Raw genomic sequence first — 27477 nt, forward strand, 5'->3', positions numbered from 1 at the left:
AGTGATAAAATAGCACAATATCTGGAAATTTTAAAGAGCACTGTGATCGATATTAAAAAGTCTGCCTCAGAGATTTAAAAGTTTGCGGTCTTCGATAGTAGCGGTGGGATTTTTGAGATCTATTGTTGCTCAATACGAGTACTTGGGCATTATAATTTCCGAGTACTCAAATCAAATGCCACTCTCCTGTACATACTGTACTAGTGTATAAACCTCCCAAACATTGCCACAAGTCCTATTTAAAATGTCAAGCTAACACACAGTCAAGTAATATATTAAGTGATTAATTTAATGTTTGCCGCCTTGTGCAGTTAATTGTATATGGTCAAGTAATACTAAATAACGCAAAATAAACAAATTCATGTAGCCACACAACTTTACATTAAATTATAAAAATAGATGCCTGGCCTACCTGTCTTAAGTGTTTCTCAGTTCCAACAAATAAAAATCGTACTAAACATAACCAGCCGTTCGGTCCGAAAGCTTACAGAACAATTTCAAGTGAAAAAAGCCTTCCACCTACGGGAAGATTGGGAAATGGGGTCAGCGAGTCTATGGTAATTGCAGCTTTTTCTCCCTTTGAAAGTTTTTTCTATGAACAGCTGCAGCACGATTTTCTGTAAGTTTTTCAAGGCTTGCTGTTATTGTTTTATAGGTCGGCACAGTACTGGGATAATCTTACATCGATTTCAATACTGCAGCATTCACAATTCACATGTACTGTCCTCATAGGGGCTAACATGATCATGCCCCGTTCGGCCAAATCTATAGCAAATGTTGTTATGGATGTTTGCGTTGTATTGCCATCAGTAGCTCCATCCACAATAATTCTGAATGTTTTCATTTCAAATGGTGAAGTATTTGTGGTACGGCAGTTTTGTTTGGCATAATTATTTACATACCACGGTTTTCTTATCAGGTTCCTCAAAATACTTCCAAACATGGCTTACTTTGTTCAGAGATGCCATTTTAAATGTTAAATATAGCTTGTCATTAACGTTATTACCTCACCATGGAATTGATACCATACCACGCCTACTACAGGCATAAACATAACCAGTGCACCAATGAAGCGTCAGATCGACCAAAAATAAACTCCGCCTAACCAATTAGAAAAGCTACTTTGAGACAATTGCCAAACAGCTTCCTTTTTTTTTTTATCATATCCGCCCTTACTGTGGCACTACAGCAGTCTGATACGCGATGGACTACTGATGATGGCCATGGGTGCATTTGGGGAACCACTGATTTTCATGGCTGTGGATATTCTGAATATGGATTTGAGTCAATACAAATGGTTGGTGACTGACTTTTTCCAGAAAGACACTTTTTCACAACCTTTCTGCTTCCCAGATTTATCAATCTTCTTTCCCAGACCTAAAATAAATATGTATAGAAAAGCATTCTGTCATTTTGCTGTGTATAGTCTGAAGAGTGCTTGTCGGCACAGCTCTACTGAGCATACCATTTAACTATTTGTCATTATTATTATTATTATTATTATTATTATTATTATTATTATTATTATTATTATTATTATTAAATTCATTTTCAGTCTGATTACTGGTATATGAAGTCATTTCAATGAATAACAATATACTTGACACCACTGATCATGTTACAAAGTACATGCCTTTGGCAACATGCCATACATCCAGGGAATGTTTGATGTCTTTCTTTTTCTCCCTCAAATACTTGTGAATGGATGTGTGCCGATCAGTTGTCATTTCTTCGAGGGTCAAGCCACTCCCTTCAATGGATGCAATACCTCTAATCAATCCTTCTTTTTCCATCGCATTACTTATAGAGACTTCAGTTACCTGGAACAGTTAACAATATGCAAATCAAAGCAGCAGCCTTTTCACTGCTTCTAGGATTGTTCACATTATACTTCTAGAAGTATGAGGAAAAATTACATTGTTACTTTCGCTAGGCAAATGTGCTTGTTACCTAGATTAATCCTCATGTATAAATGAGTAATTGTATGTAAAAAAAAAAAAAAAAAAAAAAAAAAAAAAAACATGTTACAATTGTAAATGGCCTGGATAAGGGTGTCTGCTAAGAAATAAAATAATAATTTTCAGGCCTGGTTGGTATAGGATGGGAGACTGCCTGGCAATACCAGGTACTTTAAACTTTTCTTTGGAGTTTTACTCAGTGGTGTGGTCGAGGGTATGTGCAGGTAAACGGTGTTTACCCACTTTGAATTTGGGCAATATATAATTTACCCACTTCTCATATAAGGGATACAGAGTTTACTCACAGCTACTCTCCTGTGATGTGCAAATCCTGTGTTAAAGACTATGTTTTAACGGCAAGCGTCTGTGTTGTGTTCAAAGAATGTGAGCGGTGACAATTCCGCTCACCGTTCATAATAATATCCTCCGCTCATACTTTACACTGCTCGGTCCTTTCTATCATTCCACTTTGCCTTCCCGTTTGAGACAAAATGGTATTAAAAAATACACACAATAAGTAAATAAACTAGCTGTTTTTTCCACATCGTGTTGCCGATTGCAGGTGAAAAGATGTAATGTACGTTCAGAAAGGAATACCATTTAATTGTCCTTATTAATCGCATACCTTGACCCAAGTAAAAAAAAAAATCTTAATTTGTCGTTTGTTTCGCAAGCCACAAAATGCACACCTTTTACATACACACATGTATTTTAATAGGTGATATAGAAAATGCATGTTTATATTCACAGTTTTTAATAAATACACATTTATATTATATATGACTTATTAATTTAAAACATATGTTATCTATCTTATCTAGTTGCTGCCCTGTGCATTCTCATTTACTGAAGAAGGCACATTTTTCGGGAGACAAGCTTGTCAATATCGGGATTCATGTTTTGTGCTGAAACGATCTTTAGCACGGAGTGTAGATGCTTGTCATTCAGGCGAGATCTTTGAGCGGATTAATCATCATCAGTAAAAATAGCTGTTCACAGAAGTACGTACTGTCAAACATTAACATGACGTGTGCAGCCTGAATGCGGAGCTGTGGGAATGTGGCTGGAAGGAAACTGCTCAGCCGAGACAGAATCAAATTTAGCCTTCAGTGCGCTGTTGCACTGAAATTCAATAAATTCCATCTGGATGTCTGCAGTTTCCACATCTACGCCAAATGGGTTTGAAAAAAGCTGGAACTGGAACTGCTACTTGCGAAAATCTGAAAAACGGTGATCAAATTCCACACGCAAAACGTTCAGTTTTTCAGCAAACACACCACCAGGAAAAGTAAAATCCACCATAGAATCACATACATCTTGGCACGTTAGGAAATGGGAAAGGTTTCCTCGCTGCTTGTGTTTTTCCCGCACATGTAACTAGCTGAAGCACCTTAACACCATCATGCATTTCAGTTCTGACTTGTTTACAGCCTTGCAGTTTCACATTTAAATTGCTGAGCTGTTCGGTTATATCGCAGAGAAATCCCAAATCACACAACCACTTTGCATCTGAAAGCTGTCTAATTTCTTTCCCTTTATTGTGCATGAAAGTGACTTTTTCTTGATGCATTTCAAAGAACTGTAAGTACTGCACCGCAGTTAAGCCAGCGAACTTTGGTGTGGTGCGGCAAACCACTATATCGAGCATTAAGCTTGTCAAGCAACGTTTGGAATTGTCAATGATTCAAACTTTTAGCCTGATGAAATTTATCGTTTTTATAACTGTGACAATTATGTGAACCATTTTCAACACCTTCCCACACAGCGCTTGCTGGTGTAGAATACATTGGTACGTTATAAGTGTCGTTACAATTCACCTCCTGCAGTTTTTTGCACACCAAAGCAACAAGCTCATTTTTTTTCACCACACATGGGTGGCACTCTGTCTGTTATTGTCACTCCAACTAATTTCTTCCACTGTAATTTCATGTTGCCCGCACACTTCTCAAGCTGTTGAAATATATTGTTTGCTGTGGTAGTGAGGTGCATAGCTGCAACATCCAAAAATAGATAACGCAGTGGTATCAGTAATATCTGTGCTCTCGTCAACATCAAGAGAAAAGGCTACGAAATAGCTTGCTTTTTCAGTGAGCTCTCTTGAAAATCGGTAACCAGATCATCTTCTCTTTCAGCCACGGTATTTCTTGAAAGACTGACGTTGAAAGACACATGCTTTCTCAGGACAGACTATTTCTGTGACTTTAAGCATGCAGACTTTTACAAAAGCACCCTCAGAAAAGTGATTTGACAACTTTGCGATTAGCTCTGACACAAGGTAACTTGCCTTTACTGCCGCATAACTTTCACTTTTTGCCTTTTTAAACATGTTCTGCTGTAAATCAAGGGTTCTTTTTAATTCGGCCAGCTTTTCTTGATTTCGCAGTACTACCCTTACATGCCAAGCAAGCTCTACAAATCAATATTCAAACTCCCACCTTTCCTGAAACAATCTGCCTTCCTTATCGATTTTTCTTTTTCTGAACTGTTTTTGACGGCCAGTAGGCTACAGTGTCTAACGGAAAGCACCAAGCACCAAGCACAAGATATGATTGGCTGTCTCTCGCTGTCTTTTGTTTCTATAGTTCTGAGCTTCCCGCTACTTTTCTGATGGCTGATGGGATTTGGAGTTCTTACGTGTAATCACCCAATAGACTCAAACTAGGCCGGGCCAAATTACACTGTAATGAATGAACTTTGCGAGGGGCCGATAAAGTACCTCCAAGGGCCGTACTCGGCCCGAGGGCCTTGAGTTTGACACCCATGGTTTAGATGCAAAATGTGATATACGCCATTCACACCAAAACTGAGCTAAAAGCAGGATCATTCATTTCACAGTGCCTATTTTCTGATGTTCAATGTCCTTTGTTCTCAAAACACGATATGCATCACATTAAATACAAATCAAATGATCATTTCTTCCCATAACGCGCTATACACTAGGCCTCTAATTTAGCAAAATCCAACATATCCACTGAGCCAATTGGCGTGCAGTATCGCAGTCATGTGACCCTATTGGCATTGCCCAGGAGGCATAGATGCATATTTAATCTTATAAATTGTGATTTTATGATTAAATGATGAATAATTAAAAAAAAAAAAAAAATGCAACAAAGTCCATTTTCTAGCGGGATGTATCAATGGTAAATAAACATTTACAAATAATGCTTAGAAAACTGTCACTCGATCGGAACTGTGAAACCACCCTTAATCTCCCTTGCACCAAAGTGCAAATAAATCACCTGTTCTGTCAAATTATAGTGTGGATGCTTCACAAGCAGAACTGTTATTGCAGCATTTAAAAATATAAAATCCATTTGTACAAAGTCTCCCAGCTTGAAAAAAATCTGCAGTTCCCTTGTTTTTCTTCTGTATTTGTTTTGCTCTCATTAGTACCTACAGTAGATACATCAATCATATATGTCAATCATAATTAATAAAGTGCCACATCAATCACATTGAATATAAAAGAAATAAAAGCTTTTTTTTTTTTTTTTTTTTTTTAAATGCAATTCTCAAGTCTGTGAAACATAAAAGTCCCTAATTGTGGTTTGAAACTGAAAAATGAGTGGTTACCAGCACAGGCATGATGGAAAATACTGTAAAGTGACTGCATCTGTATTTGTCACCTTATTTTTTTTTATAAATCTTTTGTCCAAAATCCAGAAAACGGTGCTCAATGAAAGATAACCAAAAAATTTTTTTTTAGGAAACGTCTGCTCAGGAAACATCCTTTGTGCTGGCCACACTCCATATATAATTGAGCTATATATTGTTCCTGCCCACCAAGACTGACGCGCACTCACTGTCGACTCTGGAGTCAGTCTTGGCACGGACCCCCCGCACACTGGACCTGTCGTTCTGTGTGTGTGTGTGTGTGTGTGTGTGTGTGTGTGTGTCTCTTCTTGCATTAAAATGTGTTAGTATACCATCCTTTATCACTGACATACATATGTACCCTTTTATGTTGCCCCAATTGCTTCTCCTAACTTGGGCTTTTGTGTTTGATATCACCACTTTAAAACAGCTGTTGTATTTTTCAAACTTGTTTTTTTTTATAGACAGTGTTTTTGTTATAGATAATATACGCACTGGGTCTGCTAACAAATATTGTAAATAAACACATTAAAAAAAAAATTAAAAAAATGAATATAGGCTCAATAATATATAATATTTAAAGTACAGATTACATAAATATACATAAAGCAAAGGACAATATGGCACTGTTACTCACCCTTTTATTCTCTTTCTTTCAAAATGCTGATCTTCTAACTGGTAACTATTTCTTTAATTTGGGGGTCAAAGTGAATACTATGGAAAATCTGGGGTCCAGCTTGTTACTGACTTCCTCTTCGTGGGTCAAAGAAATGGCAGCCGACGCCAGTAAATCTAAAGGTGACATAGAGGCAGGTATACCCGCAGACAAGCCCTCACTGGTATCGAAATCAGACCCGCTCAGCCGGCCGTGTTCTGTCGAGAGGCTCACACATTTATGATGAGATGGTATTGATTTCACTACCATTGATGCCTTCTTTGGTATAATTGTGGGATAAGCATCAACTCTCAGTCGAGGTTGGACACCACAGGACCTAGTAATCGATCGTTGTTATTGCGTAGCACTGCTTCTCAAAATGGGCCGAGCACAAGTCTGACCATTTTGTCGGCTTCCTCCAGAAGGCGCCCATTTTCTGGACAAACGCTGTCCAAACCCTGGCAACCTTTGGGTCCTTTGGCCACTTGTGCAATTTAAATTTGCCTTTGTTTGTGTTGCTACAACCACCTGTGACACATCGACGGGGCATAATGGTCAAATTTAATTAGCTGTCTCTCACACGATCTACACCGCGAAAACCAATGGCAACAGTCAGCAGTACGAAAATCAGTTCACTCTATGATGTCATCAAGCCGTTGGTCATGGAAATACCTGAGTGTGAAAAATTTACTTTTAACCTCAAAATGAACCATTATTTTTCCTAAATTTGAAAACTACTTATCAATTCTGTTTTTAGAGGTATAAAACAGTAGTTTGGTGTCAAATTAAGTAGAGGTGTTTGGGTTCCCCTTTAAATCTTGACAGAACTGATCTACTTGTCATGGTTGTGCTTTTCGTTTTTGCTTTTTTTTGGTGGAACTGGTACTTCTTTAGCTACTTCAGAAAGACACTCTTCAGCCATATTTTTTCAACAACTTCAAGCCTAGGAATTACAAAGTAGTTTTCATTACAGCTTGTTGAAGTGCATCTTTGGTGGGCGTGCAACAATAGAAAACACGACATTTGATAAAGTGATAGTCAGTGTAGGTATCTGTCATTCAAGCTGATTGTGAAAGCGGCAACGTAATACAAAATATACCACCATTTATTTCGATTAACTTTTGGATAGACTTTTTTTTTTTTTTTTTGTTATTTACAGGTTTGCACACGGTGTTAAAATGTGACTTTTTTTTTTTTTTTTTTTTTTTTTTTAACTGACTGTCCGTAAACTTATGGACGGTTGGCAACCTTGGAGAAGGGTTACATGATGGCAACATTGAGAAAATACTGCAGTCTGATTTCTGTTAGAGACACATAACATCACACCTTTCAAATCCTTTAAGATTTTTGTTTCCACAGCAGAACTGCAAAGATGACCACTGGCTTTAAAACATTAATTTGAAACTCACAAGAAAGTGTCATTTTATAAGTATACACCATATGAACAGACCTTTCTCTAGATTTCTTTTCCAAAAACTTCAGCATGTAGTAATATGGAAAAACAGAAGGCAGGCATTGTCTGTTCAGAAGTTTCAACACGCACCATTCTCTTCATCTTGTAAGCTACCTGTGTCCATGTTATTAGACAAATGAATATATTGTGCATCTGTGTCTACACCTATTCAAATCAATTTTTAGTTCCCATTATAATCTCATTTAAGTTTATTACACAATCCAAAACCCATTATCCACAAATCTCGTCAAATTACACCATTATTTGCAATTTACAGATGGCCCCATGCTAAAACAGATTTTTTCCAAAAAACAATCCATTATAGTAAAAATTATGTCAGACTGCTGTGAACCACAGAAAACACATCTGTATCACATTCAAAACCCTGTCATATATATAAATGAAAGATAGTCAATTGGATAATTAGCTTGGCAATCAGTCAGTTATTACAATCCAGTACGTATATATATATATATATATATATATATATATATATATATATATTATACAAAATATCATGTTAAACAATAGTATAGAATACTTTATGGAGAGTGGTTATAAATATATTTCAATTTCAATTAAATTTGGTTCAGTGACTTTCTGTATAACCCAGAGAAAATCCAGTTTTGGAAAATTTGTGATTCAAACTATTCCCTATTTTATTGAATAAAAGTACAAACCAGATAGCCTTACTATGTAATCTAGGACTTGATGATGAGGTGTTTTGATATGAACCATGCAAGTGTGAAATAGACTGGTGAAACGTAAGAAAAGTAGACAAAGTGCATTGATGTCAACTAAGCTAGCATGCATCCATCAGTTTGTGCAAGAGCCACGAAGCTATTCAGTATTGGAAATTCATAAATAGAAAGCAATGCACATTTAATTTTCAATTTTTTTCTGAATTAATGGATTTTTCTGAATTTGCTATTTTACCCTTCAATTCAAGTGTTCTTTCCAAGAGGATTTCAGATTAAGTGGTACTCCACAATTCATGTTGTTTGTGCAGGTGTACACAAAATGAAAAACAAACATGTGTTTATTAAGGACCAGAGGAATAGTGCTCATTTCCCAAAATTCAGGTAAACATAATTTTTGTAATGGCAAAACATTCCTACTGTTATTGTTAAGATCAGAAATAACACTTTATTGACCTGGGTTATATATATATATATATATATATATATATATATATATATATATATATATATATATATATATATATATATAGGAAGAAACAAATTAATGGCGGGGAGTTGTAATGCATTTATATGGTTTAATTCCTTTCAGAGAGAAATACGGTATAATCTCCCTTTCTTATACGAAAGCCCATGGTATAGTCTGCTGGATACAGCTTTAAAATGTAAAATAACCCAATACAGCTGTGCTTTCAGAGGGCATCCCTAAAGAAATGAACAGCATTTTATCTATTCTATTATTTATTTTTAAAATGTAATGACACCACAGTCATGTAGAATGACATTTTAAGCTATGGTCAGTGCAAACGGACATTCAGATTTAAAACCATGACCAACTGAAGTCAATAGTTGACACCGGAAGAAGTTATCGGTTTCAAGAAGCCCTTTACAGTTTACAGACACCATAATATCACACACAAATTTGCCCTCTACATTTCTGTAAATTCAATCAATTAGAAACTTGCATCCACCAATCAGAAAAAGTCACTACATAAGCAATACAACTCTGACTAGACTAATCTTATTAACCTTATTCATTTACCCTTTTCAATATTGTAATGCTTTGTTTTTCTTCTGTTTAGTTGTTTTTGAGCTAGAAAAGCATCTGAACTAATCTAGCATGTGCTAATGCCCTTTATTTGAGCTTCCTGATTGGTCAATGAATGTTCCAAGGTTTAGCTAGGTGATCACTCAACATTCAGATAAAAAATATAAAATGAAGAAAGCAAAACAACATCGAAAGGGCAGATACATCTGGAACTATGAGATTTAAAAATATTTGAAATAGCAATAAAGACCTTGTTTAACATTTTTTTTAATAGCAATAGAATCCTGATTGGTTCATCTTGGTATTGCAGTTGGCCAAACATATATGGCATCTTTCCGGTGAAGCTAACAGTAATCTATTCTATTGCTTAAATAGAGTGCAGTAAAAAAAGGATAAAACATAGACAAGAACTGAGCATGCGGGTCAGAATATCCTTTGAGAGTTAGCTTAGCCTTCACGATGTGTATCTTTTTTTTTCAAAATAAACCCTGTATTCTTTTATCAAATACTGTACTTTCTATTTAGATCAATATTGATGAACCTCATAGTGTGACCAAAGTGTGTCCTTACAAAAAAAAAATAAGAATTAAGGTGGTGCTGAAATACTTTTAAAAGTCTCATCACACAACCTTAGTTAGCAATGTTAATTACAGGTTTAAAAATGATGTGGTTTTCACAAAGAAAGAATCTTTGCTTCACCTAATTATTGTTCAAAGACTGACTATTTGTTTGCACAAGATGATGGCATCAATAAGAAGGACTGTTTCAACCTTACAACCAGAGACATTTTTCATTTAAATGGTAACTTTGCCTGCAGCACATCTCAGTTTGAACTGTATAGAAAAATCCATTTGGTGAAATTTGCTGCCGAGGATATGTTGCCTTAACAGCAGGGAAATATTAAGAATTTATACTTTGTTCCCTCGCCCATCACAAATTACAGACATGCATAATGGCATGTTTTTTATTAAGTTGTGCCTCGTTTTTTGTTAACCATGTAAAGTCACAATGTATAGGGCTGTAAAAGAATGGGAATACATTGCATAATAAAACTTTAAAGTTTCTACTGTTATTTTATTAGCAGAACAAATGTAATTGTCATATTGGAAAATACAATTCTAGCCAATCAACTTTCTTGGATTCAAATGTCATACCTACATTGGGTTTACCAATAACCTGTCCCATGCACTTTGCACCTAGCGGATATAAGGTAAACCATACCGTTCATATCCAAACCAGAAAGAAATCTAAAGCATTGTATCAATCTACCGTTCTTTGTCATTTTATTAAAGAAGGACTAAAATGGTTTGTTGAAGTAACTAAACATTACTTCAAAGTGGTAAAAAAAACAAAAACAAAAAGAGAGGCTTAAGGTGGAGTGTCTGCATACAACAGTAAACTTGATGGGGAAAATAAGAAACACCAGCCAAACAAAAACAAAAAAAAAAACCCACATAATAATTTCAAGGGGTAATGCTCTTTTAAATACTGTTTATTTGGCCTCTAATTAATTTCAGTAGCAATTGTATTGTTTTATCATCCAAGTTATTCACATTAGGCCAACAATGTGGAAGGTTTCTAACTATTGCATAGCAATGTAGATTTTTCACTCAATAAAATGGTAATATCTCTCCTGATACACCAGAATGTCAAATTCAAGGTTGCTCATGGTGTTTATTGGGTAGCTAGCCTGCCTAAAATTGAAACACTTCATATGATCAAGATTATAAATCACATATGAGAAATCAAACAATCACATTAAGGATTTCAATTCCAGAAACATCTTATCCTGAGTTTAGATGTCATCGCATGCATAGAACATACTTTCTGTACTTTCAATAGCAGTTCTGGAGCGCAATCTTTGCTTTTGCCATTTTTAATTTGTTAATATACAGTGTAGGTTCTCCTATAACAGAAATCATTTTGCAGAGCTTGAGCATATTTTAGCTAGCTAGTTCTGAAAACCTAAACACGACTCAACATAACCTAGTGGGCTTAATTCTCAAATGTAATTTACTCCAGTTCGACATAGCACAGTTTTTTTTCACAGCGCAGAAACACGCCCAATAAAGTTCCTAAACCAGGAATAAACAACCAAGACTTTTAATTCAGGGACTTGAATGAAGTATTAAGCTGTGTCTTATTCATTTTAGAAGTTGAATTGATGCTTTACCCATTCCTTGATAAAAAAATGGTAATGACGGAGTAAATAGCTTTGACAATCCAGTCTAGTGTTTGATAAAGAAGGAATAGATACATATAACTACACATTTCACACGTACACCTTGGCTCCATAACATTCATATGCATTTTTTGTAGGAGCTAAAATAGCCCTTACCATGTTTCAGATCTTGGGAACATTTATTCATTACCATGCAAATTGGTTTGGAAATGGTCTACTAAAAGCATTTGACATACTTCATTTAAAGTTTATAAATGCAATTAATAGATCTTTATTCACAAGAAATATAATTGCCTGCAGCACATCTAGAAACATTATCATTATTTGGCTGCTACTAAAAGTTTCAAAACAATGAACAAGTTCCAATATAATCTCACAGTTATTTGGGCTATTGTGTTTCCTGTAAAGCAATCTTAAAATACATTACTAAAAAAAAAATGAAAGGAGAAACATTTTATACTTGAATTTTTCCAAAACACAATAAGAATTATTTAAGGGAGCACACTTTATACACTGAAATCAGCAAATACAAGTATTATGTGTGTAACATCAGTGAGATGCATCTGAACACAACCCATGGAAATCAAAATGCCTGTAGATCAATTTTTTATACCATTTGACATTGATCCATATTAATATTTCAGTATGGAGTATGGGCTCCTCTGGCTGTTGCAATCACATTGACAGGGCATACTTACAATCAGGCAGCAGATGACATCTTGAGAGATCCTGTCCCATTCTTTGACTTTAGCACCAAGCTCTCTCATGTCATATGTAGGGTCTATTAGGGGTGTGCCAATTCGAAGCAATCACCTTAAATAAATGTAAAGTTGATAGGTATAATTAAATGGAATAAAACATGTTAAATTTTCAACACAAAACATTGTGGTCTCAGTTTCCCTTGCTCGCACAGATGTTTAGTGTCAATCTGTCATTGTTATTTAATATAGAACCTGTTGTGATCAAACTAACTAAAACTCAATTATGTTTTCTAAGTGATTATTTGTCTTATTTTTCTTTTATCCTTTTGATTTTTTTTTTCACATTCCTTAGTTTCCTCAGATACATCCTAGAAGGTTCCAAAGGTATTTTATGAGATTGAGGTCTGGACTACTTGGTGGCCAGTCCATAACCTTTGTAGTCCTGCTCAAGATAGACAATAACCATACTGACAGTATGACAACAATTGTTAACTTACATCAGAACAAACTCAGGACCAATTGCACAACAGAATGGTCTTACTTCAGGGTCTTACAAAACAGTTATAGTGAAAGATGTTGAATTGAGCAAAATGTTCTCCTTGGGCTTGCCATACTTGAACATCAGTGTACTTAAAATCTTGATTAAATCAGTGAACAAAACGCATTGGCCAATGGTGGAGCTGCCAGTTCAGGTGATCAAGGTAGTAATCAGAGGTCTCTTTGGTGTGTTGGGATCAATTTAGAAGCTGGAGCTGATCTTCTTGACCACAAATCAGTCATTCAATCTTGGTGGCTTATGGTGACTCCAGTTGCTGTCCTGAAGTAGACATTGAGCCTATGTGCAATGGACTGACGATTCCTCAATGTCATATTTTATAGAAGGGGTCTGTGATGGAAATATAATGAGTTCTTGTTGGAAATCTCCCTCCCAACCTGTGAGGGCACAAAGTCTTTCGACGGGCTGGCCTGACAGTTAATTTCCAGGGTCGGGAAGTCGGTCAGCCTGGAAGAAGGCGAGACTCCGTTACAGAAACGTATTGACCTGGAAGGTAAATGAGGTAACAGCTGCAAGTAATAAAGGCTGCAATCATTTACCAAGGGGTCATGCATGATAGCATAAAGGGGCCGGAGAATCGTTAATCTTTTCCTTTGCTTGGGTTTGTGTATTGACCTGGAAGGACTGTGAGAGCCACAGTAGTTACTGCTTGAGAAATAAAGAGTTCGCTGAAAATAATATTTGTGAGTGTTGTGTTTATTAAAAATAACGTTGTTTATCACCCACCATGAGCACAACTGCACCACCCAGGACTGGTGATCATGTCCAGTATTATTGTAGGGCAGATAATTTGTGATTATTGTTTGGGACTATAATCCTGTTTGTCACCTCCGTGCATTACACGTTGTTGTGTATTGCAGGGGTTTATTATTTGGTCACCAGACCTGGATTATAAATAAAACACTGTCTGTACCGGATTAGAAATCGTCTGATTATTCCTGCACTGCATCACCGCTATACCTGTTCACAATCAGCAGCCACTTTGCCACAGGGTCACACTGATTTGACCAACTTTATCTATCTCCAGATTCCAGCATTTAAACAGCCCTGGGCATCTGGACTTCAGTCAAAAATATTTGCCTCCTACTGTACTAAACTAATCATCAAATCTGATGTTTCCTTTTGTTAAGGTCAAATACCTTGCAATCCTTATCGTAAGTTATGTAAGTTACATTTTTCTTTATACAGTTTACAAAACAGAGCACTGTTGCATGTACTATGATTACTTCATAGTCTCCAGTAAATCCACTTTTAACCTTACAAACTGGCTGCAATAATTAGGTTTCACTCAGTAGGAGACCAGGAATTAATGACCATGAAACTTCAAAAACACGACACTGTCACTTGTGTTAAAATGTAATTGAGGGCACTTTAACACATGTTTTCTTTCACTGTTATGTAATATTTTGAGCTATGTAGCAAAAAAAAAAAAAAAATTCTACACAAATGATCTAACCACTCTCTAGTAATAGCAATCCTTTGCAGCCAGGTCCTAATAAAGTCTATTGAATTAAGGTTGTAACAGAAACATAAGACAGAGGTCAATCAAGCCAGTCACCAACAAAATAGCGAGCAAGTCTATATATAACCAGCAGCAGCGCTCGACTGCAGTCAGAATGTGATGGCAGTTATGAGCAGGTTCCCCCAGCACAGCCCTATCAAGTTACAGGAAAGGGACAGTAAACAAAACAGTAATGAAACATGTAGCAAACTCACAGGACTAGGCTTAAATTAGAGGAAGCTATAGAACTGTTTTGTTACAGAGCATACATATTTTCGTTCGGCATTAGCACTAATCCCTAACTATGCCCACGGCCTTATAGGAAGTTGTGATGAACCAGTATATCCCTGATGAAAAACGTATAACAAATGTTATAATGAGCTGGAACCCACGTGTGAGGATGTTACTAAATTCCAAGCTTAAGTAATTAACATTCGACAAGGAAACATATTCTGACATGCATATTGAGTACGTTTGATACAGAGAGGCTTCTCTGGGGTCTGTTTGCACAAAATACCCCTAGTGGGCACATCTGTGAAATACTACTGAACTGAGGGCATCACAGAACGCAAGGTAATCATATCACTGAAAGTTTTGGGACTTTGCACTTTAATATCAGGCCAGATGTGTTTGATTAAATAATAAGGTTAGGGTTACTCGAGAATAGGTTGCCTCCCCAAGCCTCTTATACACACCGCCTATGGCTTCAAACACGTACCTCTGTCAATCAGGTGTCCTCAAATTAGACGAAATCGTCATGCAACACAACATTATTGACAAGACTCTTGTCAACTCTGAGAAAGTCTAAAATTTTATGGTGTAATTTATTTTAAAACCTTTGTTTAAATGCTGCAACATGGAACGCCACATCTAGGATTTATATCTACCTATATATATATATATATATATATATATATATATATATATATATATTAATATATAGATATATATATATATATATACCATTTAATTTAATTATGGGGGAATTAAACGTGTGCGACTGATATCACCAGTATCGTAATCCAGAAATTTTAGGATAGATCTATCACCATCTGACAACTTTGAAAAAAAAAAAAAAAGTTATGAAGCCCCGGGGTTCAGTGGCAGTTTTGTTTTACTAATATATATATATATATATATATATATATATATATATATATATATATATATATATATATATATATATAACTTTTGAGATAGAGACACACTCAATAATATTTGTTGGAAGTTGGAAGATAGATATAATTAGATTTGATACATTGCTTTTATTTTATGAATTCACAGCTTTACCTGTGGGCGTGATTAACTTCCCCTGCTGCTTGTTGTCACTTGCCAGTATACACAAGATGCGACAGAGGAGCTCCAGAAACCAGCTTTTTGTGCAGGTCTCTATGCAGAGTAGAATGCAAGAGTGGTGACAGCAGTCTCCAGGAAGAAAAAAAAAACACATTGAAAACAACTTTCGACCGTCTGATCCCTCGAGATCTGTTTTAACAAATGGAAACCTAGTGACTCACCAGGGTCGTGTATCTGAGCCAAACATCCACACCAGTTTCTTTTTTCCATTAGAAGGAATCTCAGGTTGTTTTAAAATTTTAAGTCTGTCGCCATCCACAGGCACTTCTGTGTCGCTTAATTACTATTTTGTGGTCGGATTTTACAAAATCTCACTGCTGTTTTATTTCTGGGGAGTTCTGAGTCACTGTCATTCACAGCTGTTCCGTAGCCCCAGGTGTGTTTGGATGTTGCACGAGGTTGCGGTATCTATCTACCTAAAGCTGTAATCGTGTGTCTTTCCCTTTCTGGAAAACTGGCAGCTCAGTTTTACATCAGCCTTATTTACCGTGTGTAAGGATGTTTTTTAATATATAATTTTGAATTAAAACGTCCACTGTGGAATATTTTTGTTTCCTTTTCACCTAGGATCCATATTATAAAAACTATTGCTGTGCTTACAAGCAAAGACTGCAATTTGTGCTCTATTGCCAAGGAATCAGGTGAAAATCTGTCAATTGGGTTTACTAAATGTTTGTAGGGGATGATTATTGAAGCATGGAAAGGCTGCTGATGGACAGTAGCTCGTTCTGAAGATGTCTTTTTTAGGGATTACACGCGGAGAAAGGCGATCAGTCAAGGGGAGAGTTGGCTGGTGAAATTGACTAATTTCTTTTCGTTCAGGAGAACTGGCTCAAATGGCTCCTTCTCCCAGGATAGGTAATCGAAAGGATGCCAATGCCTGGCCAAGCATGTCCTCAACTTTCTGGGCAATCATGATTCTGGCCAGTCTCCTAATCGTCTACTGCAGTAAGTACATGTCTGATATCATCCCTTATCCACTTAAAGTTGTGGTTTATTTGCATCTGCTTGAGATATTCCATACGTGACCTTTTTTTTGTTCAACAAAATGGGATGATTCTTTTCTGTTTCACCTCTGCTCCAATAATTTTATACTATTCGTAAAGGTTTTTAGTGCATTTTGAAACTTCGGAGAAATATAGCTTTGGTTTTCTACTTGTGTAAATATATGTTTAACAAATGAAAAGACAATTTCTGAAACTGCTTGGTACGGTATTTTTTATTGAAAGGTTTTAATATTTGCGCTATATTCTAAATCATACAGTGACGGGTACTGGAAAATTTAATCATGTCAATTAAAATGCGCTTAGTTCTAGTTGTACGACTGACCGACTAGTAAATCCCTTGGTCTCCAATGAGCTACCAATCCATTGACAACTGCATTGTAAAGAATAATAGGTTGTACGACTCTCATGAGTGTGAAATCGCCTTGGATCTGAACCCATAACCCAAGAAGAGTATACATTTGCCTCTAATTGTATCCTATAGTATTGACACGTAATTACACACATTTTGTTATTCCTAATATATTTTGTAAATCGTGTCGTTTGTTTCAGAAATATAGTATATATATATATATATATATATATATATATATATATAATATATATATATATTATATATATATATATAATATATACCACTACCGTATGGCATTTCTAGTTTTAGGAAAGTTGAAAATGTGCTTTAAACAACTCCAGATATTTCTTAATAGTAGTACTCTAATATAATTACTCTTTTCTATTCAACAAGTTAAATGCACAGGGAATGAGTATCATTATTAAACAGAAGTGTACAGTTGCTGTGCATAAGACTAACACTTTTTACGTTTGTTTTTTGACTGATTTATTTTCAAAATGACCACTATAACAGCACACTATTTCAGTTGTGCCAATGACACTTCATTAAAAGGATGAGCCAAGTTTAAATGTGGGAATTTAATTATACTACCAAAAAATGAAGTGTTCTTGTAGTGATTAAATGCTTTTTAATTTTTTTTTTTTTTTAATAAAGTACAGTGTGAAGTAGAAAGTTTTCCAAAGCTTATAATGTTGAGCTTTATATGAGTGCATGCTTTAATGAAAAGTAAGTGTGATTGTCATTTTAAATGGGAGCCTGCAGCATTCCTGAGTCCTGCCTTCTCTTCTCTCTAACCTTGTCAATTTCACCCTCTCCCAGCATTCATTGAAATGAGACTGCAGCGGGCATGTAGACCTTATTGAACTGATTACTATTTTACAGGTACAAAACCTCTCCCCTTTTAGATGTTGGTTGCCCAGTAACTGTAACATGTCTGTGGGATAAACATTAGATATTTACCAAAATGTTTATAAATTGCCAAATATACATAATATAGAATTCCATGTAACATTTTTGTTTCATCAACATAGAGACACACTCATTAATTCATTAATTAAATGTCATGCAGTTTCTCTTTAAATAATCCTATGTGTTACACTTACATGTATTTAACAAAGTGCCATGTACAAAATTAATTTAAGTTCTGCCAAAGGTTGTCTTCGCTGTGAAAATTGAATGCATTTTTAAAACGTCTGCCTTGGTAAACCTTAATTTACAAATGTTGAATTAATTTGATGTGTTTACCTTATGTACATGGGAAAACAAGTCACTGTCCTCAAACGTGGGGAAAAAAATGCAAGAAATTTGCTAACATCAATATTGCATTCAAATGACAGGTGTGTCCTGGGTGTATATACAATTTGAAATAGCATGTTGCTGTCAAATGAGAAACAGTAGCATTTACATTGTATTGCAGTACATAAGAGCCATTTAAAATATCATGTGAACCTCCAGCTTTTATTTCATGATTCTAATAGCAAACAAAAGCAATTTTTAGTAATCAAATTTCAGTATGTTATATTGAAGCTTATGAAAAAATCTTATTTGGTAAAACGAATATACAGTAACTTGCACATCCATGACTGAAATCTAACTAACACGTTAGGCATTTCCTAATGATCAGCTGTCAACCCCAAAATCTCCTTTATGTCTGTCTGAGTTCCAGACATTTGAAAGAAAGACCTACATGTAAGCTACCATCAGACAAGGCTACCTGGGATACATCTGCTGATAATCTATATTTTATATTTTTGTACCAGTTTTATTTTGTATGTTAGCTCCACCTGCTGGATAAAAGTAGCTCTGCACTTTTAAACTCAACTGTATTTGTTGCTATAGGAACAAAACAATAATGACACCAAACCACTCATTAAACCAGAACTACAAACAAGCATAATAATGTCAAGTTTAAATATAGAAATACTGTAGATTACTCTAGTATCACAGATACAAAAGAATGCCATAATTATACATATCTTGTCATCTAAAGAATATTTAGTGTTTCAAACAGGAAAACTAAAAATGGATGTCAAAAAAAGGATGGAAGATAATGTAGACTTGAGTCCTAGTTAGTTTTCAGTGTCTATTGTCAACATTTATGTTTTGACAAATACATATTATTTTATTTTTTCAGCCAGCAGGTTTACTTTCACAAACAGATGTCATCTTGTGACAAGCAGTGCCCCTTGCTCAAACTGTGTTGCCACATAAAATACAGCATAAAGTTGTTTGTTTTTTTTAGTAACCAGCAGATTCTCAATAACTTATCAATGCTTTACCATTTGCAAGGCAGCATTCCCTCTCAGTGATGCATCCACAGTTTAGGAGAAGCACAGGAAATATTCATATCTAGATAACAAATTGTGTACCAGTGCACAGATTGATACAAATGTTATCAATTGCAGCAGAAGACAATATATAATAAAACAGCTAAATGTAGCCTGATGATTTACACTTTGTGTTTGATCTTTGTTCTTCCAAACAATCGTAAGATATTCTAGAGCACTTGCAAGAAAATTTGAAAGGTAGTCTGCCCCTTTGTAGGTCTTTGATTGAATAGTGCCACATGACAGGAACATGACAATGTGCCTCCCAGAATAGTTTGCTTTTAGCTATTTATTTTTGCTGTTTCTAAAGTAGGTTGGATTTATTTATTTATTTATTATCAGAATTGATTTTAAAACTCTTCTTTATGAGCAAATACTGTTAGATGTTTGTTCAGATAGCTTCCTGCATAGCTTCAATTTGTCCTGTTTTAAGAAAGAGCTGTTATCGTGTATATTGTACATGAGGAATTATTCTAGTTTTTGTGCGGTTTAGTTTATGTAAGGCCTTGTTCCCACTTCAGGAAAACGACATTCAAATCATGTGTAGCTGATGCATATAAAGTGGTACCCACAGGATGTTCTCACTGTATGTACTGTGTACACTAGGACAGAATAATAGATGGGCTTCAGTGAGTTACTGGAATATAATCCCATCTAGGGTTTGTGACATCATAAACCAAGAGACCATTAGGTCGAGTAGTTTATAAACTGTCACACAAACCCGAAATGGAATTGTTTTCTTTTAACTCACTGAAACCCATGTATTTTTTTTTTAAATATAATACATGGATCTTAGTATCTGTAATAAAAAAAGACAACAAACATGTGTTAACGTTCAAATTGCAAGTGCATTTAATGAATAATAATAAAGTAGATTAAGTTAATATTAAAGAATGTTAAATATCTTTTTTTTTGATAATTCAGGAACAGTGAACTAAATGGGTAGATAATGAACTGCCAAAAAAAAAAAAAAAAAATTATAAGGGAAAGGTGTTTCATTGTTTTTTTGTTTTTATTAGTTGCTGTCAGAGTCGAAGATTATTCGTCTCGCTTGCTTGTTTGGTGCCCCCATTGGTGGAGGATGATTGTAAATCTTCAGAGACAGATTTGTTTAACATGCCTAAAGCACAAATTGTGGGTGTTGTCGAGTGATTGAAAACAAGACATTTTGTGTTTGGAAGTGGTCTTGGGGGCACAGGAGTCAAATATGGTCAAAAGTTAAGTATAATCTTCTAGACGAATATGCCATTTTGACAAATTACTTAGGATGCCAATATAGCAATATATATATATATATATATATATATATATATATATATATATATATATATATATATATATATATATGCACTGATATGCATGCACTGAATTCAGGTTTTTAGGATTCGGCCAAATACCGACTCCATCTCAAAAGATTCAGCCGAATACCGAATGCTCCAAAACCTGAAAAAATGACCAAGAAAATGTAAGGAAACTTGTAATGAAATGAGGGACATGCACCATCTATAGTTTTTATCCTTTTAATAAATAGTATTTTTATTACCGAATGGAAATATATCCCCAAATAAGATTTTAGTTTGAAACTTACACATTTTACCGCTAGCCTCCGCCACATTAGAAAAGTCAAAATAAAGAACAGTGTACTATACCTTCACGTTTAAGAGAGAGCATAATCTTTGTACTAACCCACTCGTTTCTTGAATCTGAGGTTTCAACCGTGTCACCTGATCTGGGAGCTTTAAGGAAAAAAATATCTGTGAGTGACCTGAATCTCCCTGCGAAATAAAACCACATTGATTTAAATGCATCGTGTGTGTGTGTAACACATATTAAATGAGCTACGAAATTATTTTAATAAAGCACTGCCTTTCCTAAATGGTTCAACTTGCATTGGTATTACAATAATGTACAATGTAATTTACTAAAACATATTGCTGAACCCTGCTGACAAAGTAGGTATTCAGACAGACATACATACATACATTGTGTTTTAAATTGAACATAACACAGACAGGGGGCTTTAGAACAGTAGGGAGCTTGGCCTAAGATAGAGAAGCTGTGCAGCCTACTTCCATCTTACAGTTTCCCAACAGTAATTAGCATTATTTCAGTGTCTTAGTAAACCAAAATGGTTTGAAAAAACTAAATGCATCTTAGCATTTGGTATCAGACAGTGGGATTAAAAAAAAAAAAAATGTCCAGAGAACATTTGCTCTATTATAAAAGTACATTTTAAAATAAATAAATAAATAAATGATGAATGGTACATATTTACTTTTGGTTTTATTTTTTAAAGTGGATATATTAACACTACTTGCTATATATGGTATTTCTTGGCATTCTTAGGACAAATCATCCACATATAATAACTGCACCCAAGTCCTTCTGAAATATCTTCAGATTTAATCAATACAGTAAAACATAGAAATGTAGTAATATGTGAAGCTTAGTTCAGGATAATCAGGTAGCAACTCTAGAAACAGCTGCCATTACTCCTCCCTCTGCAACTCCAGCTTCAGCAACAGTGTCTACTTCGGTTTCTCAACCCCAGTCGTCACAGCTGTCAATCCAGCCTGCAATCTGGTTACAGCAACAGCTCTGGGATCCCAAGCAGCTATTATCACCCGACTATAAGAGAGCTTGCTTTGTTACACTCCATAACGTTTATGCTGTGTAATTTATTCCAATCTTTTTGTTTTCCATCATAATCCATCTATTATGTGTTTTCAGGGTATCTCAGGGTTGCCTGGACAACCAGCCTTGGAGGCAGCGCCTCTTCCCAGCAAGGCTCTAGTGCGATGAGACCCCTCTTTCCTATTCTATCCTAGCCCATGGGGCCACTCAGCGGAAGAATTCCAAGTCTCAAATATTCAGCCGTTGAGTGGAAACGGCCCAAACTCTCTACATGGCCCCTGCTGTCGCCCCGTGAAACTGGAATAAAAAAAAAATGACCATGTGCCAGGCCAATGGCAAAATATCTTTTCATAGTGTGTGTCATTTTTCAATCGCTCGTATAGTAAAAACTGTTTTTTTTTTTATTATTTATTAATGAAACATGCAAATATGAATTTGCACAATTATCCCCCTTTTACTCCCCTTTCAGTTTTGTGATAAATACATTCAATATATTTGATTTCCAAAAAACAGTATCTAGAGCAGAAAAAAAAAAAACACATAATGCATGCTTCCAATTTAAAACTAAAGCTATCAAGACTATAAAATGGGCACTGTTTCCCTTTTTCACAGGTAGTGGTCTGTTTTCAACTTTCTTTTTCCCCACTGTTTTGAATAGATAGTTTCTGTAGGAATTACAACATTTTTAACATGCAAACCTCACATGGATATGAAGCAACTTGGCAAATGGCCTCACTAACGCAGCACAACGACTTTCCATATTGATGTGCAATTTCGTTGTGGGGGGGGGGGGAACATCTGTGAATGTTAATGTGGGTAGAGGGTTTGTTTCTTTAAATATATAACTGTGTTTTCTGGTACAGTGATAATGCAAGAGCAGTTGGGTAGCATGACAGTAAGGAGAAAGCACCAGAAGAAATGAGTAGGTGGAAGAAACTGCTCAAAGCGCACATCTCCAGCCAGGGGAATAACAACATCTCAGTACACTGTAACAAATACAAATATATGGGGGCTTCAGTAGTGGAAACAAGTACATGTATCAAATCAGACAAGGTAATAAAGCTTAAGGACTATTTATTTACTGAACACAGCAACAGTATGATTTTGAGAAGTACTAACATTTGATATTAATATGAACCTACTTTAGTTTAAAATAATTTTGGCTTGTGTGGCATAGGGGCAGATGGGCAGTCAAGACTTGTCAGCAACAGGGAATAGCAAACCCAGACACGAAACTTCAGTTAAAGTGCCTTGGTATACTATTATATACAAAACAAATGAAAGGTTTAAACAGAACTCTTACATTCAACAAACTCTTCAAATAAATCCCCAAAACAGTACCCAATCTACTGCTATCAATGTGCTCTCTTCTCCATAAGTACTTGCTTTTGTGTAGATAGATAGTTATATGGTGTGGCCAGAGGTGATTAGACAATAAATAAAGCAATCATCACCTGGCCACATTCCACACTTTTTAATTACCTAATAAAATTATAAAATTAATAATTAAACATTTAACTGGCTGTGCAAAATCAGCTGTTCCTCTACACCTGAGCCAAAGATGGCTGCCACAGAACACATTTTACTTGAGCGGGGCCTCTGTCCTGTCACAGGCTGATTCGTATATTTTAGGTTTTCCCTGATTTTCGAAAGGTTAAAGTCTAATTCTCAAGCACCTGCTTTTTGTTGGTAAATATAGTAACAAATGATATACGTATTGTCAATCAAGCATTCACTCTGATTCATAGACTGATTTGTGTCCTAATTAGTTGGGTTTCCATGGAAAAATTTTGGTAGTACCTTTTCTTGTAATTTGGGTTTCCTTCTAGTTTTTGTTTAGGCAGAGAAACCCTTCCAAATGCAAACAACCTAATTAATATTAAAATACGGGAGGGATATTTAAATGTTTCTCTCCGCCACATTTCCCTCCGCCACATTGCCACATCATAATAATAATAATAACAATAACAATAATAATAATAATAATAATAATAATATTAATAAATACCTGACGCTGAATTCCGTAGGGACAGTGAATGTTGTTTTATTTATTTATATAGATGTTATTGGGGATCCAGTATTCAAGGTATAATCTGTATACATCTATTAATTTTAGAGATCATTGTTTTTATTCCACACGTGAAATATTCTACATCTAATTCAACCTGTAGTATACTATTTTGTATACCTTAATTTGTATATGATTGCGTTTGACTGAAAACTACTATAATTTAGTAAATTAAATCTGAAACACTAGTCCTAACATATTTCAGTTAAGAATGTTTTCCGAATAGTTTTAGATCCACCTGCATTATATATGGGAAAGAGGAACCAAGACAATTATACTGTTTTTTGAACTATTTGGTGTTTGTTTTTGACCAGTGCTTAAAATACAGTAATACAACACTCACCTTTTATAGGGAAGTGTCTGTTAGTATTGTGTTATCTCTAGGCTTCCATAAGTTTATAATGGAATGGGGATAGGGGTCAACTTTAAAACAAAAACATATTGTTATTATGGTTTTCATTGGTTTACAAATTATGTCACAAATATATATGAATAATTTTCAAATGCCAAATACCACTTTAAGATCCAACGCTAAATGGGTTTCCCTCCCACTTTAACACTAGGGATGGATATCGGCTTACAAGTCTTGTATTGCAGCAAATTCAGCAGCCAGTCCCATATTTCCCTTGAGGGCGTTGGACACTCGTGCTCACCCTATGTGGGCGCTGGACTCTCTGGTTCCCCCCTTGTGGGTGTTGGATGCTCAGGCTCCTTTGTCTTCCTTTCAAGATGACTGCTCCTCCCCTACCTCTTTTGGGCAGATAGCTTGGGTTGAGTTTTTTCCTGGAGGAACCAGTACTCTGCTGACTCCACCTCAACCCAACCGCGAAGCTCCCAGAAGAGGGGATTTTCGTATGGGCACCCATCTATGATGTGCCCATACACTCTGCAGACCTTGCACCATCTCTCCTCAACTGCCACCACCTCTCCAGGTTGCTTTCTCCTTTCTCCAGAAAGGAGCACTTGAAACGCTGATTTAATAATAAATCAAACATTTTAACGCAAAACAAAACACTTTTCAAAAGGACATGGCACAGTGGCCACAACAGACAGACATTAAACCAAACAAACACTGAACAAACAAGTATCATGCTGGTCCAATTCCAGCACGAGTAGCAATTGTTTATATTTCTTTTAAGTTTCTTAGATCTTTTTACTTATGTTCCTCCTCTGAACAAAACCCAACCAAGACTCAGAGATTTTATTTTATACAGCTGTGCTTGAGCTTGATTGCTTATTAATCATTCAATTGGACTCAGGCACATTCTACATGTGAAATGATTTGGCAGGGAAGGTAATTAACCCTTCCCTGCTGACCTAAAACAATAGTGCCCAAATGCATACATTTAAAATAGTAATACAGCGCTGCACAGTGTAAACACAAAATAGTGACCAGTCATATAGCTTTTCATTGTTACTTTGATAGCTGATTGTTAATTATAAGAAGGACACTACAAGGTAGAAATATGAATTACCATAACAAAACCAAAAACCTGTTATAATACCAGTTAAATAAGTTTGCCAAGAACATTATTGCAACTTAAAGATATTAAATATCGTGGATCTTATTTCAGCATTTTTAAAACCAAGGCCACAAATGAGTTAATGTCATTCATGGGGTTGCATTTAAAAAAAAAAAGTTAAAAAAATCAGGACCAAAGGGGTTAAGTCCAGGATAATAAATGTAATAAAATTATAACGGGGATTTAATTGTCAAAACTTTTGTATTTACACTCATTTACTAATCATTTCAATGCAGATTTTAGACCTCTCAAACAAGAATCGGAAGTAAAACTTTGTGAATTAGTTTGAACAAATAGTTATATAAGAATATTGACACCTGGGTTGCAATCTCCAGGGGAATGCCCCCAAGAAAGCATTGTGAAATCACAGGCTAATACATATTTGATTATCCAAGATCCAACTTCTGAATAGTGCCTTTTAAAAGACTTTGGAAACTGAACACCTCCATAATCAACAACACGATAAGAACAGGGCATTGTGAGGTATTGGAAAGAAAAGGGTGCTGAAAGGGTGAGGCTTATTAATGGCACCTGTTAATTGAATGTGATTTAATTAATCTGTAGTATAAATCCAGATCATTTTCTAAATTCCATTGGCTGTAATTCTGAGAGTTGCTATTACATTTAAAAGCATGAAAAAGCTAAATTTTGGGGATGTTGAAAAGCATTCGGAGAATCTATAAAACACACCAGAGATACAACAACTAGAAAAACAAAAATAATAAAGAAAACATTTTTAAAAATCTATACTGCTGGGGATCCTTTTATTAGCTAAATGCATTGTTTTTCCACATCAAAATTCTACCCTTACTCAAATCTGAGCATAAGTCAGTTTGATTATTAAAGGAAAGCCCTGCAACATGTATCTACAGCCTGTGAGTCTGATGCAAGGGCCAAATTGCAGCCCCATATTCTATAAGCTCTAAAATAAGCAATGCAAGGAAACAAAGGCTGTTTTTTATATTAAAAAGTGGATACATCAGGTCTGAAAAAATGCCAAAAACAGCAGTAAGCTTTGTTGTAAGGTTCTTTAGGTTGCTCACCCCTGGTCTACAGTGTATTTTGTATGGTTAAACCATACAGTGTATTTTGTATGGTTATCAAACTTGAACAGATGGTAACATATCGGCATCCTACTAATATAAAGGTGGAGAAAAAACCTATATAGCTATAAGTTTTACAATTCTTCATACTATGATATATATTAATTAAAAATAAAAATATATATATATATATATTCTTCCTACAAAACTGAAAGGTATGCTTAAATACAGTACACCCTCGCCATAATGAACCTGTTGGGGTCCAAGCCTTTTGTTCGCTGTATTGAGGGGTTTGTTATACTGAAAGGACAATCAAAATGAAAGACAAACTGTTGGAGTACCGTAAGTAATTCTATTTTTCTAGGAATTTCTGCTGGGCCACTGAAAGGGGGTGGTGGGTGGGGAGGGAGGGGGGAGTTGTGTGTGTGTGACCAATACGCCGGTGAGACATATGCTCTGGTGTGTCTAATATTAAACTACTGTACCACAGTGGAATTACTACAGCCACGGTTATTATGGCTTATGTGACACTCTTGTTTCCTGTCCCTCTCTCTCACTGCAGAATATGGCTCTGCTCTGCTGTCTACCCTCAACACCACCTGAATAACCACCCTTGTAGCTTGGCATATAATTAATATTTATTCCGCAGGAATAAACATAAAAGAAACAAGTCAGGTTCACAATCCTCATGTGGCAACACAGGTCACTGCAGAGTCTCCATTAAACTGCTTAATACATTGTGATCGTATAGTAATAAATTCAACATTTTGTTTAAAACAGTGTACAGCTTGTATAATGAGTTAGTATCTAGTAACATTAAT

The 27477-nt window shown here is 35.5% G+C and overlaps 1 protein-coding gene and 1 long non-coding RNA gene across 3 annotated transcripts in view; one reads left to right on the top strand and one right to left on the bottom strand.

Annotated features, from left to right (window-relative positions):
- Window positions 1-12372, bottom strand: part of LOC121317899 — a 132031-nt gene extending 119659 nt beyond the window's left edge. Inside the window, exon 1 of the long non-coding RNA XR_005950548.1 lies at window positions 12287-12372. This is a non-coding gene — a long non-coding RNA (uncharacterized LOC121317899). The remainder of the gene's footprint in view (window positions 1-12286) is intronic.
- A 3275-nt stretch (window positions 12373-15647) lies between these two features.
- The window catches only part of LOC121318344 (chemokine-like protein TAFA-5), a 117540-nt gene continuing 105710 nt past the window's right edge, over window positions 15648-27477 (top strand). For both annotated transcript variants that reach the window (XR_005950595.1, XM_041254901.1), the window contains exon 1: window positions 15648-16650. Coding sequence is in view for 1 of the 2 variants with exons in the window: in XM_041254901.1 (XP_041110835.1) it covers window positions 16539-16650 (112 nt within the window). In the remaining variant the exon portion in view is untranslated. The remainder of the gene's footprint in view (window positions 16651-27477) is intronic.

The sequence above is a fragment of the Polyodon spathula genome, chromosome 7 (genome assembly GCF_017654505.1).
Source record: "Polyodon spathula isolate WHYD16114869_AA chromosome 7, ASM1765450v1, whole genome shotgun sequence".
In the NCBI taxonomy this organism is placed as follows: Eukaryota; Metazoa; Chordata; class Actinopteri; order Acipenseriformes; family Polyodontidae; genus Polyodon; species Polyodon spathula.